Genomic DNA, 16,172 nt, shown 5'->3' with positions numbered 1-16,172 from the left:
TCAAGTTGTGACAGCAGTTGCCGTTTGTGGATGTTGGAACACTGAGCTACTAGTTGTTTCGTGGTCAACCGTGACTGTGGGTTTCGAAGTAACCATTTAGCCCACATTCTCTGCATGTAACCCCTCTGACTAGGGTTGCTTGAGTAGTAGCATTCCAACAGAGCCATGTTATCGCCTCTCGCCCATCTCCGCTTTGTTCCAGTAGCCCATTTTTCATCAAGGTGCTCTGGTTCCCCAGCACCTGACGCAGACCTTGTTTGGCCGGGCGACGTCTGAGCCGGCATGTCATTCGTTTTATTGTCTCTCATCATTGTATGAGGTAGGCATTAGCGTGAAGGATCTTGCCCAAGGACCCACACTGGATGGTGTTATGTGCTCATTTTTGCCCCAAGCGGGATTCGAACCACCGTCTCCCGTATGCCAAACCGATGCCTTACCAACTATCCAGCCGCTATTATATATATATATATATATATATATATATATATATATAAAATAAATATATATAAATAAATATAAATAAATAAAACCTTTCCTCTCACATGAACACTTTGAGACAGTAATTCATGCCTTTGTCACATCCCGGCTCGATTACTGCAACGCCCTGTACTTTGGAGTCAGCCAGTCCTTATTTTTAAGATCCTCCTCTTTGTTTTCAAATCTCTGAATAATCTCGCGCCACCTTACCTCTCTGAGCTCATACACCCCTACACCCCTGCCCGGCGCCTCAGGTCTGTGGACCAGTCTTTGCTAGACGTACCAAGAACTAAACTGAGGCTCAGAGGGGATCGCGCCTTTTCTGTTGCTGGTCCATCTCTCTGGAATAACCTCCCACTGAACATTCGGCAAGCCTCCTCGCTGCCCATCTTTAAAGCCCTCCTCAAAACTCACTTGTATTCTTTGGCGTTTGACTCAGCATGACTTAGATTTGCTCTTGATTTTACTGCTTGGTGCTTTCTACCGCCTTATTACTTATTACTTATTACTGATTCGTCTTACTGTTTATTGTATATGTTAAATCGCTCCATGTACAGCACTTTGTATGCACCGATGGCTGTTTGAAAGTGCTCTATAAATACTGTTGACTTGACTTGACTTGACTTGATATATATATACTGTATATGTTTTTTTAAGGTACTAAGTTGAGCGTGCATATCCTTCCAATTGCATATCCTACTCAGGTCGCAATATATCGATCCAACCATTATCCAAGCCGCTTATCGTAGAGCAGTGTAAAACCCAGTGCAAGTGCAATTTCAAGATGCCTGCCATCTCGTGCTGATTGGTTACTAACTAACTAACTATAATTGACCCCTGCATATTCGCAGTTCGACACCCACGTATTCACGCATTTATTTCTCTTTTTCAATTTTTTTTCATGTTTCGGATTATTACCATTTTTTACGGGATTTTAACGCCCATTTCTCTTCCGCGGGCTTCCAGCATTTTCTTTATGCACTTTCCGAATAATGATTGGTTGGTTGGTTTGTTTGTTTATTGAACATAAAACATATACAGTAATAATTTGACAGAAAATAAGGTAGATAAAAAAGTAAAAGAAAGAAATCAGTCTTCATTCAACACAGTTATTATGTTCAAGGGAGTAGGATGAAGTAAAAAAACTTATCTAGTCCTACCCCATTATGTGTTTATATGTACTAAATCATTTTTATATCAATCAGAAAAGAAAAAGTAAGAAGAAGTCTCCATTAAGGCTCATACTTTACCCTTAACCGTGATATTTTCACAACTTTTGGTTTGTATCGGGATTATATACATCCTCACCCTGGCACTCTTGTGTCAATTTTCTCTTGTATTCATAATGGATATTGCAATACCTTTCTCTATTTATCAACTTAGTTCTGATTTATCATTATATTTAATGTTTAGAATTTATCATTTTAACTCTGATTGGTGTAGGTTGTTTGTACTATTTTTTTGAATTTGTTTTTGAACTCAGCAAGCGATTTACTCATTTTTAGGTCCGTTTCGAGATTATTCCACAGATTAACACCTTTGCTAGATACACTTCTTTGCTTGATGTTTGTTCTTGTTTTGAGTTTTTTGAATAAGTTGGTACCTCTTAATTCATAGTTGCTTTCTCGAATTTCAAAAAATTTCTGAATGTTTTGGCAGAGAAGGTTATTGTGTGCTTTGTACATTAATTGGGCGATTTTAAAGTCAACCAGGTCATAAAATTTCATCGTATTTAATTTGATAAATAGTGGATTTGTGGGTTCCGTATATTTTGATCTATTAATAATTCGAATTGCTTTTTTTTGTAGTTTGAGAATAGGGAGTGTGTTTGGTTTGCAGGCATTTCCCCATATTTCCACACAGTAGGTCATGTATGGTAATAATAATGAAGTGTATAATGTGTACAAGGATCTCTTATTTAGCACTTCCTTGGTTTTGTAGAGGATCCCTACGGTCTTGGCTATTTTTCTTTTTACGTTACCGATATGTGGTTTCCAACATAGTTTTGAGTCTATTACTAATCCGAGAAACTTGGTTTCATACGCTCTTTCTATTTCAATTGAGTTTACCATAATTTTAGCTTGGTGTTTGATTGGTCTTGTGCCAAAAACAATTGACTTTGATTTTTTCAGGTTAAGTGACAATTTATTTCTGTCGAACCAGTTTTTTAATTTGTTTAATTCGTTTTCTACGGTTGTCAGGAGCTGTTTCAGATTTATTCCAGAACAGTAGAAAGTTGTGTCATCAGCAAATAGGACATATTTAAATAGTTTTGAGACCTTGCAGATATCATTTATATATAAGATGAATAGTTTTGGACCAAGCACTGACCCCTGAGGTACTCCGTGAGTGATTTTCAGTTGATTCGTTTTTTTATTGTTGAGTTGCACGTACTGATATCTGTTTTCTAAATAACTGACTTCATAAATACTATGAACAACTTGAACTATGAACAATGCTTAGAGCCAAGGCAACCTTCCAACACAGAGGTTTAAAAGTGTGTTCATCATTATTCAAATGACAAGGAGAATCCAGTGAATAAATTGAAGGTGGTTGTCAAGGAGGACTCCAGCAGCAAAATCACAAAATCATTGCAGGAATAGAGTCAGAAGCAAATATGCTGCATATGCAACCACACCTTCTCATTGCCGTTTGTGTCTCATCTCACCGTACAACAAAGGCGTGGAGTCAAGCCGAAAAAAAAATAGCATGTCGAATAAAATATGCAAAGTGCTATTTGTGTAAGCGTTGGGTCGAGTGAGTTAAGGTGGCCACCATTCCTCATTCTGTAGGAGCTCACTTCTTTCAAGGTGAAGCAGCGAGCGGTTCAGAAGAAGTGGCATTACTGTCTCTCTGCACAGCCTATGTATACACCGGTCCTACTTGCAGGTTTTCGTCATGAGTCGTGTTCTCTTTTGTTGAGACAAATCTGCTAACATTTGTCCTTGTTCCGTTGAAGTTGCTGCCCTCTCGCTTTCTCTCGACATTTGATCATCTTGTCCCCCTACATCCGTCACCGTATTTCACTCCTCCCGCACGTCGTTTTCCCGCTTCTCCGAGTCGTCTAATTTTCTCTTCTTTTTTTTTCGTGTCTCCCAGGGGACAGGCGCACTGTGCACCATTGTCATGGCAACTGGAGCGGGAAGACAAGATGGAGGACTCTTTGCTGCCTGGCCTCCTTTTTCAGGGGAGGAACTGGTATGCGAAAACAACAGATGTTGTTGTTGTTGTTTATGATTGTCATTTATATGGGTTGAACCCCAGAGCACAGCTTTCAAGTTTGTTATTGTGTATAAGTAGGTAAGGTATTTTTTTCCCCATGTTCTTAAAAATGATAACATCCATACAGTGCGTACCTGATTAAGACAGTCAAGGTTGAGTTCACACATGGTCTTTATGACATCATTCAGCAAATGCACGCTTGGTCAAACTTTTATTTAGACATCAGCTTCACAGCTCTGTCCTTCCATCCATGCACATGCTCCTGAACATTTTCATTTTTTAATTCACAATGTATGGGTGAGTAATTAATGCCGTAGCGGCTAATATCTATATATATATTGCGCGTCGTCCCGCACGCGGTGTGTCCTTCCGTCTGTCCCTTTTCAAAACGTACCTACTTCACCGCGCCGCTGCGCGCCGCCACTGCGCGCCGCCACTGCGCCGCTCAGGCAGTGGCTCACTACGATCGCGCGGGCATCTTTGCGAAAAAATGTTGTCTACCCACAAGCATTGCAATGAAATTGTTAGTTATTTAGTAGAGCTAAACATCTCTTTATTTTCGCGATAAGCAATGAAGATGAACAAAAAGTTGAACCAAGAAACAACACTTTTTGTGGGCCGAAGGCCCACCTTACCAGCCTTCCGCAGGAACTAGCTGATGAGCCGCCCGGAGGACGGCGAACCAGCTAGTTTAATATAAGTTGTAAATGACCCATCCCGCTTACCACTATTGTATTATTGTATTTATGAAGCCACTTGTCATATTTTAACCAGTTCTTCAAACTATATTTTTTTCTTTTTTGAAATCATTTTCAATTATTAACCCCATATGCAATTGCACCTGTTTAAGACCATGAGCTACTGGCATCATAAAATGCCACATTTGTATTGTTCTGTTTTTTTTCTGTTGCTGATTTTACTTCGTCAGTGGGCTTCAAGCAGATTGATAAAAATATTGATAACCTCCTTTAGCTGAAATCAGCTTTGTTCCTCAGCTCATTTATATATGCTTAGAAAGCTTTTAGATTTGTTCAAGCCACTCTCACACCCTCCTCACCGCCTCTCTCCTGAAACTTGATGCTCGCCCTTCGTATTTATTTCACCTCTTATCGGCCTAACCTCACCCTTCTTAGCACCTTTCCCTGATGCCATGCGCTAGCTACTAATCATATTTCTCGCATCTACAACCGAGAATAGCATAAATGTTTTGATTGGGGCAAATGTCCATTACAATTTAATAAATAAAAATGTACTTTGTGTGCATTTTTTTTAAATTGCATTTTGGCTTTGCCGATCCACAAAAAAAAACAACTCACAAAAACCACATTAAAATGCCAATGGGGGGGGGTGGGGGGGGGTCAGTGTAATACATGTGATGCAGACACTAATGAAGAATTTCTCAACCACTGTAAGTGATTTTTCTGTGCAGAGGATAAAGAACAGATGCCTGTGATTGTGAATGTTGTTATATTGTCTCTCCACACGCACAACTTTAGTTTCAACATCATTGCACAAATGGAGATACGAGAAAATATTTAAGTTTGTGTCCCTTAACATTTACAATAAAGATATAAATCACATGCAGAACGTTTGACAGTTTGACTTTGCCACTTTAATATGTCCATTCGGTTTTCTTTTTCACTTTACAACACAGAAAAATTGGTTGGTCCTGAGCTATAATAAAGGATATCTTATCTTATCTTATCTTATCTTATCTTATCTTATCTTATAGATGCAGCCTGTCTCCAGTGCTTGCCATTATGGGTTGGCATTAAGCGAGCGCATTTTCGGTAAAAAGTTATGAAGTGGTTTAAAACACACAATGTTTCAGCCTCTTTGTTTCATGCTTAGTTTGCTATACTGCTTTTGGAAGAATTGTTCAGTTTGCCAAACTCTTGCTTGTTGTGAAATGAGTTGAAATGAGAGTGTTCACCGCCAACAAAGCTCATATCTCAAATTCTTGTTCACAAGTCAAAGTAAAACAAAAAACAAACAAAAAAACTAACAGCTTGAGCCAAAAATCTCCTGAGTCTGCTCATTTGGATCTGAAGACACAACTGCGTACAAATCCATTTTTTATTTGACCATGAATAGCTTTGTTTATCAATATTTGGAACACACTTTTTTGCACACTCCTGTCTCTCATCAGTCTGCCACTCATCTGGAAATGCAGTAATGACACTGCAGTGTCAAACTGAAGAAAGATGGCCTGTAGGCTGCATCGGTGACAGAGTCACTCTCCATCCTTTCTGTGCACCTCCATTCGTTTATTTTTTTTTGGTCATATCAGGCAACACACACACAGACACACACACATCAGGACATGCTGGTCTGTAATGATGCTGACATTTAACACAATGTAGATCTGTTATTGCAGCAGCAGCACACAAGTTCAACTCATCAGAGGGCATAATTAATGTGGGGTGCTTACACCAAACCTACCAGTAATTGGGATCCAGGTTATGATGTTTAACGATGGGGACTGAACATTAAGGATGGACTCTGTGTGTCCAGTGATTACGTTACCACTGGGAAACCTATTCTGGATTTCATATTTAATTGAGATAGAGACACAAAAAAAACCAATGGCATTTTCTACATGTGACTTCAGGGAGCTAGTCCTGAATGCTTTAGAATGCTCTGAAAGTATCCGTCCATCCATCCATTTTCGAATCTGCTTTTTCCTTACGAGACACACACACTGAACTGCTTGCCAGCCAATTTCTTACAGTACACTAATAAAAAATTACTCAAATAAATGCCCAACCGTGGAAAAATTAAGCACTTTTTGACAAAGATGAATGAAACATTTTACACTGAATGTACAGACAATGTTGTTTTGGGTGAATACAGCATTACATTTATAAAGCTGTCCATTTCTAAAGCATGCGTAGAGTCGTGTGTATGTCTGTGTGTGTATATATATATAAATATATATCCGAGGTTTTATGTTATGTGTTGTGTTTATTATTTTACTTTATGTTACTGTTTTGTTAAGCGCTTTGTTACAGCTCCCACTGTTGTGAAAGTGCTGTATAAATCAGCATGTATTGTATTGTATTGTATATATACATATATATATCTATATATATATAGTATGGCGGGTAGGACTCCGCCAAGGCTGCCCTTTGTCGCCGATTCTGTTCATAACCTTTTTGGACAGAATTTCTAGGCGCAGTCGAAGCGTTGAGAGGGTCCGTTTTGGTGGCCACAGTATTGCATCCCTGCTTTTTGCAGATGATGTGGTGCTGTTGGCTCCTTCAAACAGGGCTCTCCAACTCTCACCGGAGCGTTCGCACACACACACACACACACACACACACACACACATATTATATATTTATATATATATATATATAGAGAGAGAGAGAGAGAGAGAGAGAGAGAGAGAGAGAGAGAGAGAGAGAGAGAGAGAGAGAGAGAGAGCTGTCAGTTTAGCGCGTTTTTATTGGCATTAATTTAATGAATTTTAAAAATTCAAATTAAATTTTTTTCTCGCGAGATTAACGCGGCACACGTCACAAGCGGATGTTACGTTGCTCTATAAATACACCTGAAACAAAACAACAAGCGAGCTGCAGAAGTCCACGCCCATGTCCGTTTTGCCAGCCATGGCAGCGCGAGACACCGAAAACGGATACTTAAAGAGTTTATGAATGGAAAGTTTACTTTTAAAAAGTTGCCATATTGCTCCACTGACAAGACCAAAGTTATCTGTGCTTCTCTCTCTCTCTCTGTATCATTCAGTTATACGATGTATGCCACTGACGCGATTGTTACTTGTTTGGAACTATTTTGTGTGGAAGGTTACAGCGTTCTGTGTCCATATAAATAGAGCGGGTGGAGCTTCTCTGTGTTCGTCTCACAGTGACAGTGCGCTACAGCGGTAGCGACCTAGCGAAAGTAAAATGTCTCCAGTGTTGTCATCGAACCAAGTGTAGTCATTCGATATGAGGTCTACACAAAACCGTAGAGAGACTTCCGCGCAAGAAGGACCAACACAATCAACATAGCCTGACTGTGTTAGGGGGAGTGAACCCCCCCCCCTTTCAGAATGGTTTGCCCCTGCAGCACGGGGGAAGTGCGTGTGCTTGTTGTACGGCCGTTTCCAATACAGCGGCACATAATGAACACTGGTGTCCGGTGTCTCATTATTCTTCAACAAACATACAGAAAAAGACTGCTGTGTTGAAAGCAAACTTCAGAAAAATGAAGTATGCAACCATGGTTTAAATCCACTATAGGCTGAGTACTAGTGTACCTTAGATGTGCACTTTATAATGTTATATTGCTCTGTTTTGATTTTATTAAAAAAGCTGTTAAAGCAGCTGTTGTGTGACAATATTTTTTTTCACCGTTATTGATGGACAGTAATATTGTGTGAGAGATTATGTGTGAACAACTGCTCCAAGTGAAAAATGTTCATGTAAAATTGAAAATCGAAATTGTTATTTCAGTTAATATTTGCATTTGGCACATAGAAAACTGATTCATGATTCCATGTTGATGAGAGCATTAAAATGGGGGAAAAAATAGGACAAAAATGTAAAAGGAAATTCACAAACGATAAAAAATGTGTGACTAATCACGATTAATTTTTTAGTTCATTTGAGTTAATTATGACAGTTGCATTTTTAATTAGATTAAATATTTTAATCGTTTGACAGCTCTAATATATATATATATATATATTATAAACAACACAATGAAGCACACATCACTGACAGTCTTTGGGGTTCAGTTCAAGAGCATCTGCGTTCACAATGACTTTCTACGCCTTCATGCGCTTTTTCCGTTGTATGCCCAGAGCCAATCTCCCACTTCATCCACATTCGCCTCCTCACCACCTCTGCTTACACGCCACACACTTATTCTTTTTCTGCTTTCTCACTCACTCACACAGTTTTTTCATCCGAACCACCCTGTCCGCTCCTCACCAGATAAAACGCTTGAAATGTGCTTCGTCACACATGATTTCATTTCAGAATACAGTGAACCCCACCACTACTACATCACCAATGTCGCACATTTTGAAGTGATGTCTTAGAATGGGTTTTTAGAGTCTATATGCGAGTTAGAATTTAGATTTGGGTGCCTCCAGCGTTGTGCCACTTTGTTCTGCAACAGGCCGGGCAGCTCTGCGATCTACCGAATGACATGCATTGTAATGAAGAGCAAGAAGACGAGACAGAAAGGTCCCCCAACTAAACCCACGTGATCATAATTTTACCTATAGGGCAGAGAGAATAAACTGTGTGCCTGTGAGTTGTTGCTGCATCATGTGTGTTACAAAAGCATGTGACAACTCTGCTAATTTCCGTTCTGTGTGTTTAAAAAGTGTGCTTTGATAAGTTCAACTGTGTTTTATAAAGCGTGCGGGTGATTTGATTATTATAGGTTTTTTGTGCTCTCTCTCTCTCTCTCTATTGCAGATGTTCACCACATGGGTGGGTCGGGGACATGTTCCCTGGGATAAACAAGTGTTTGGTGTCTAGCAATAATGTGATACCATGAGGCTTTACATACCTCTTTGCACCAACATTGTGACTTCACTCCCTCGTGGGCATTTGCTCAGCAGGTCCACCACCTGGTTGTGGCTCATGTTCTGGACATTTCTTTTGTTAACCTCCATCAGGATGTCCCCCTCCTTGAGGCCCCGGCAGCGTGGGTAGTCCACGATCTGCTTGACCCGCTGCCCACCTCCAGTCAGGCTGTCTGCGATGGTGAACCCAAATCCTTTGTCTCCCTTCTCCATGTGAATGGTGATGAGCTCAGGCTGGGTGACGATCGATGAGGCCAGGGTGACCACGTCGCTGGTGTAGCCGAGCAGGTTGTTGGACAACGCCTCAGCGGACGGGCTGTGCGCCCGCGGCTCTCTCTGACCGTTGAGCGGTCCACTTGGGTTGGAAGGCGAGCCAAAGGTTTCCTGCCCGTTGACGATAATGGGCTCCTTGTCCAAGATGGCCACCGAGGTGACCAGACTGGTGTTGGGGTCATCAGGGTCAAAGGGCAGCGGGTAGCCACGGCATAAGGCCAAGTCCACCATGGAGCCAATAGGGATGGACTGGAAGATCTTCACCACCTGAGCGTGGGTGTAACCCAGCACGATGGTGTCGTTCACACTGACGATGACATCACCTGCGTCACAAAGATTAAATGTTGCAGAAGGCAAATTATATGACTATGTGCCGCCTTGGTTATCACAACAGACTCTATCCCCATCTCTAAACAGCGCCGTATAGAGAAACTGCTTATGGGGGCGACTGTCACTCAAATGACCACAAAAAAAAAAATGTTTCGCTCTTCAATTTGACACAAAAGTGGTTCAGTGCACTGTACACACAAAAAAAGTCACTTTTCTATACTCGTCTATGAACTTTATAGTGTTACATATTACCTTTCAAGTGCCCTTATCAAGTAATTCATGTGATATTTAGCCATTCTTCAGATGGGGACAGTGTCTCCTACTGATGCCAAACATGTACTGCACCTGTCTCCATCTTGCCATCCACGGCCGCAGGTCCGTCCAGCACCAGACTTTTGATCTGTAAGAACTCATCTGGTTCATCACCTCCGACCACTGTGAAGCCGAAGCCGCGACGGCTCTTCTTCAGCTTTGTGTTAATGAATGTTCCTTTTAGCTCTGCAGGGTTTCTGGTGAAGAACGGCTTCCCTCCTGCACAGTGGTGCAGAAAACAATTTTTAAATCTGCATTTCAGATTTTTCGCTCGAGTGGTACTAGTCATTGATCAAACACTGATGAAAATGTACACCACAAAAAAAAACTGAAAACTACAATGCAGACTATTATGTGAAAGCTAAATACAAAACACCATGCCACATGATCAGATAGGGAAACTGGACATTTACGTTTGGCTCCTGTGGGGACCGGAGGTAGTGTTGGTGGGACTTGAGGGTCCCTGTAGGTCTCGAGGTGGTTTGGAACGTAGTTTACCAGTGGTGTTGCAGCTGAAGAGTGCTCCTCTATCCACTCTATCAAGACAAACCTTTCAGGTCAGTCCCCACATATGCATCTCAAAGTTGTATTTCCATGGTACATATGTCTCTCTCTCTCTCGCTCTCTCTCTCTCTCTCTCTCAATATATATATATATATATATATATATAAATCTATTAAAGCAGGACAAAGTACGCCAACGAGAGCATTTATTTGCCACACAATGCAGCATATGTCGAGCTCCAACACAACGACTGATAATGATCACTTTTGATTGGCACAACCAATAATGTAAACAAAATGCAGCCATGAACATGTATTGTTTATTGTGTGCACTATTACATGATTACACTGGTTAACAAAACATTTTTTGAATCAGAGATGCAAGTAATTTTTTTTAGAGGATTTCTTTCTGCGCTGATTCTTTGTCTGGCCACATGAGGCTTTCATAATAACTATATAATATGTAACATATTTTGAATATTTATGAATTAAGGGTTAGGTTCAGCAACATAAACACCGGAGCTATTAATTACAACGCAAGGGAAAAATCTGTATTGCGCACGTTTTTTTGGGCAACCTTAAAAACCACACATCAAAATATCTGAAGAACCTGATGTGCAAGAAAAAAAAACTGCATCAAAAATACGTTTCAGGGCACACAAAGCCATCTCTGATTAAATTTTGCTGTTGATATTATTTGGATATAATTTCCAACCTATGGCCCAGCTCACGTGGCTCAATAGGGAAGCAAAATATATGTAACATCTCTCGATATGTTGAATTGCAACACTACAATGACAATAAGCATTGTTAAACGTCTGCAGTTGATCTTTCCCACTTTTAATCTAAAGTGAGCATTATTTTCTTGACAGAGGACTGTGGTTTGTGAGGGTCAATATTGAGCACCTGTTAGTTTTTATGTTCTCTTGAAACAAACATATCAGCATGGAACAAAGTTATATTCTATATAATTCTAGATCATTATATTGATCATGGAGCAAATCAATGTGTAAATTGTCAAGTTTCTCGAAAGGAAGAACTAACTTCTCATGGTAAAGCAAATAGAAAACAACGTACAACCAATGTGTATTTCCATCACTAAAATAAAAACTACATAGAGCAGCACCACGGTTTGGGATGGTTTGAATTGAATTAATAAACATGTCCAATACATTTGACTGATTTGGCAAGCAAATGCTTTTGTCTTCAACATACAAAAAATGGAGAGTTTAGCACCCAAACCCCGGTTAGCAGTGAACAAGACACTCAAGAAACATCAAGAAAGAAGGAAAGAAAGGAAGAAAGAAAGAAAGAAAAAATGGGCAGGAAACCAACCTCGAATGTACCGCTCACCTTCTGGAGGCTGCGGCTGCTGCTGCTGCTCCTGCAGGATTTTGCGACGCCGCGCCTCCACCACTGGGTTCTCGTACTGGGTCTTCCTGTTTATATGACTGACACAGAGGGAAGGAAATGTTCATTGGATTTGACAGGGCTCCCGTTTAAATGAGCTGTAAACTGTATTTGTGAGAGGGGACAGCTTGATTTCCTTTGGCGCCGCAAGGTGATGTGCCAACAAGGTGATTTACTTACTCGACATAGTAAATTCCATACACTGGGTCATCTATCCTCTCCCATCCTGGCGGCAGCTCTGAAATAAAGGAGAGCGTAAAACATTGAACAACAATCAGCGAGCGGTGAACTACCGCAACATCAAATCAGCACATTGACAGCCACATGACAAATTGATGATTTGTGTGACCAATTCCTGTTGGAATAATATTTAGCGACAACCATTTGTGCAGAGATGCCGTAAGGGCATCATAAATGAAACCATGAGCTGGTTTCCTTCTGATGTCAACAATCAGACTACTGATCAGCGCCATCATAAACACTGAGTACTGCACTGTAACATTTGTGTCGCGAATTATCTGCTGACGGGGTAGTATGCAAGCAAACAATGGACTACGTATTTTGCCTGTTTGAGTACAAAGGATGTATTTGTGAATTTGTTGTTGACAGAAACATTTGTTGAACAGACAGTACGTGCCCCCTTCACTGATGTGCAGATGAGATTTTGCAGTCTGCCAGGGTCACAAACACGCGTCCATGTGTCATCCTTAGGAAGCGATGACAGAGCATGAGGATCATGAGTGACCCCATCTGAATGTGCCAAAAGTTAAGCGCATTCATTCAGGCTTACAGAATTTCAGTTTTCACTTGGTTATTTTCAATGTTTTTTGTTTTTACGACTGCAACCCCTCTGTCCATGCACCATTCTATTGAGCCAAAACTTGTGTTTGTGTTTATGTCAAATATTGGCAATAAACCCGCTTCCGGTGACCAGGTGGGTAAAACAGAGACATCCTACCGAGATCACTCTCCAGGTCCTCCGTATGTATCCCCTCTTCTCCAAGATGAAAGCAGAATGAAAAATGAAAAAACAGAAAAGGGATGGGGAGTAGAGGAGAATCAGGTGGGGGAAGGAAGGAATAAAGAATGAAAAGAATGAAATGACAGTGGTGACATGAGAAAAACAGGGAAGAAGAGACCCCTTAGAAAGTCACAGCAAAACAGGAGGTGGCATCACCTAAAAATATCACCTACAGTAGTAGTATGCTCCAATACCACTTGGTGGTGCCAATTCCCGATGTGTGTTACTTGCCTCTTGGACCCTGTGTTCTCGCCAACTTCAAATTTTCTTCCCAGACAGCTGGACATTACTTCTCATTGCTCAAGTAGTACGGACGCTGAATTCTGTGGCAGCTTACCATCATCATCGCACTCCTCCAGAGGCCTGGAGGCTTTGTCTCGACACCGGGGATCCAACCATGATGTGGTCTTTGTGTTGTGGCTGAAAGAACACAAAGAATAACGAAAACATGTTCAAAGGATCCTCTTTGCGAAAACTCAAGTCACATGTCAGACGTTTGCATATTCATCAAGGAATGCAGGCCTCTGCTGCACAGACAAATATGAATAACAGAGCGACACAGGCAAGATATAAACAATCAAACCCTGGATCCCCCCCCCCCCCTCCCCTTCAATGTAAAAAGAAACGATAGTGATTTGAAAAATGAACATACAAGCTCTTTAAATGCACAGCCATGTCCTGGTGGTGTGCCTTTGTTGTGCTGCAGAGAGGACAAAGAGGTGGAGGTAATCAGGTGATCGGGGTTTGATCTCCTTTCGAGATCGGCGCATGCAGGGATTAACAGGATGGCCGGGCAGGCGTTAAAGCCACATCATTGCGGGGCAAGGCGTGCAACGGGGGTAAAATGCAGTGACAACTGTGTGAGCTGTGTTGGCTATATCAGTTCGAGCAAAGAGTGAATTCATGCTCTTGCAATGGGAGCTCTTTCAGGCTTGAACACATACTCTATAAAGTAAAGTTCTCCATTCTCAGTGTAGGCCATCTCCCAGTTTTCGGGCAGCGGTCCCAACGCGTCTTCCGGGGAGACCTGCGGCTCTGCCAGGGTCTGCTGCCCGCTGTCCGCTGTGGAGATGGCCGCATTGTTCAGACCACAGGAAGGAGCGTTGTCACGCGCGGGGTACGGCCGGAGGATACCGCCGCGGCTCTCATCCTGGTCGCTAGGGTTACCTGCGCACAACAAAGGAGAGGGGAAGAGACTACGCACTAAGGATCCTGGGTAACAAAACAGGCAAGACAAGGAACAACATGGAAGAACAAAAGATAGTTTATATCTCACACAAGCCAGAGAAGAACAGTGGAAATAAGCAAGCATGCAACCTCACACCCTTAGCCGGCACCTTCGCCCTCATTGATGCACGTTGGGGGGGAAAAAAAAACGTGTGATGAAGTTACTCAATTTTAGTTGCATTTTTGGTGGCGTGAAATAAAATGGTTAAAAAAAAACGTGTGATGAAGTTACTCAATTTTAGTTGCATTTTTGGTGGCGTGAAATAAAATGATATGGATTCAGATACATTCAATATATTTTTTATAACAGCAACTTAAAAATGTATCTAAATCCAGATGGTTCTGTTGCTTGCAGCCAGTTGACGAAATAAAATGGAGTAAATTCAACACATCATTTTTTTCAGAGTACCGAAAAGAGGCTGTACAGGAATATGTCCATTTTCCCACGACGGTCTTTTCTCTACTCTGCTTTGGATCACCACCCTCTCATTTTCTCATGATCCATAAATTAGCTTTCTCGGCCAATGCTCCCACCTCTTTTCCAAGCTCTGGCCCAGCTAGTCTTAGACCACTTCTGTGCTCCTTTCATGTATGATTAAAATGCTAATTCAACATTCTGGCACCCTGGCAAGTGGACACAAGGAGGGCACACATCCACACTGTTAAGAGCGGTGGGAAAAGAGTCACAAAGCAGCAAAGAGCTTTACAGAAACTGGAACTGATGGGGGTATTTTATTTAAAATGTCTTCTTTTTAAATCACTGTGAAGTCAATACGATCATATTTTCTGAATTTGACACATCACAGAGAGGAGGGTTGTTAACAACCCTGCGAAATTGTAATGATTTTTAAAAAAATCATCATAATAATGAACAAGTATTGTATATATCTCAGCGGCCCGGTGGTCCAGTGGTGAGCACGTCGACCTCACAGTGCAGAGGTACCGGGTTCAATTGCAGCTCTGGCCTCCCTGTGTGGAATTTGCATGTTCTACCCATGCCTGGTGAGTTTTCTCCGGGTACTGCGGTTTCCTCCCACATTCCAAAAATGTGTGTGGCAGGCTGATTGAACACTCTTAATTGTCCCTCGGTGTGGATGTGAGTGTGAGTGCGGATGGTTGTTCGTCTCTGTGTGCCCTGCGATTGGCTGCCAAACGGTTCAAGGTGTCCCCCGCCTACTGCCCGAAGACAGCTGGGATAGGCTCCAGCACCCGCCGCGACCCTTGTGAGGATAAAGTGGATTGGAAAATGAATGAATGAATGTATATATCTTTTTTAAATCAGGTCCTCACTCTCAAATGCTTTGGGTACATCTGCTGAATGCACGCTAATAAACAGCTTTTTAATGCCCATGTATACATGGATGTAGCCCATGTGTACATACATATTTGTATGTTAGCTAAAAGCTTCCGTCCGGTGGCTGGAATACATCCTATCGTCCTCTCATTGGACATTCCACGCAACAGCAAAATTTGAAAGCCACCACCTAAAAGATTCAAGGGCTTCTTTCAGAGGCGCCAGAGCACTTTAATATGAAATAACAAAATTCAGCTGTAAATTCGGTCATCCCCCAAAATATATATATATAAATATATAATAAATATAATATATATACGGGTATATATTCATTCATTCATTCATTCATTCATCTTCCTAACCGCTTGATCCTCACGAGGGTCGCGGGGGGTGCTGGAGCCTATCCCAGCTGTCTCCGGGCAGTAGGCGGGGGACACCCTGAATCGGTTGCCAGCCAATCGCAGGGCACACAGAGACGAACAACCATTCGCACTCACACTCACACCTAGGGACAATTTAGAGTGTCCAATCAGCCTGCCATGCATATTTTTGGAATGTGGG

General features: G+C 41.6%; 1 protein-coding gene and 1 long non-coding RNA gene across 12 annotated transcripts in view; both read right to left on the bottom strand.

Annotated features, from left to right (window-relative positions):
- The window catches only part of LOC127595759 (membrane-associated guanylate kinase, WW and PDZ domain-containing protein 1-like), a 97,003-nt gene that overhangs the window by 26,057 nt on the left and 54,774 nt on the right, over positions 1-16,172 (bottom strand). For 3 of the 11 annotated variants that reach the window (XM_052057505.1, XM_052057516.1, XM_052057515.1), the window contains 9 exons: positions 14,035-14,302; positions 13,743-13,790; positions 13,428-13,510; positions 13,028-13,066; positions 12,250-12,307; positions 11,995-12,110; positions 10,570-10,692; positions 10,190-10,375; positions 9,226-9,837 (listed from right to left, as the gene is read on the bottom strand). In XM_052057505.1, the coding sequence (XP_051913465.1) occupies positions 9,226-9,837; positions 10,190-10,375; positions 10,570-10,692; positions 11,995-12,110; positions 12,250-12,307; positions 13,028-13,066; positions 13,428-13,510; positions 13,743-13,790; positions 14,035-14,302 (1,533 nt within the window). The remainder of the gene's footprint in view (positions 1-9,225; positions 9,838-10,189; positions 10,376-10,569; positions 10,693-11,994; positions 12,111-12,249; positions 12,308-13,027; positions 13,067-13,427; positions 13,511-13,742; positions 13,791-14,034; positions 14,303-16,172) is intronic. The other 8 variants (XM_052057507.1, XM_052057506.1, XM_052057509.1 and 5 more) reach the window with 8 other exon arrangements.
- On the bottom strand, positions 1,352-9,219 carry LOC127595790 (uncharacterized). The gene is made up of 2 exons (XR_007961329.1): positions 8,416-9,219; positions 1,352-7,548 (listed from the first exon to the last, which is right to left on the bottom strand). It is a non-coding gene; the product is annotated as an uncharacterized LOC127595790 (long non-coding RNA).

The sequence above is a fragment of the Hippocampus zosterae genome, chromosome 2 (assembly GCF_025434085.1).
Source record: "Hippocampus zosterae strain Florida chromosome 2, ASM2543408v3, whole genome shotgun sequence".
Taxonomy (NCBI): Eukaryota; Metazoa; Chordata; class Actinopteri; order Syngnathiformes; family Syngnathidae; genus Hippocampus; species Hippocampus zosterae.
This window is presented reverse-complemented; position numbering and strand designations above follow the sequence as displayed.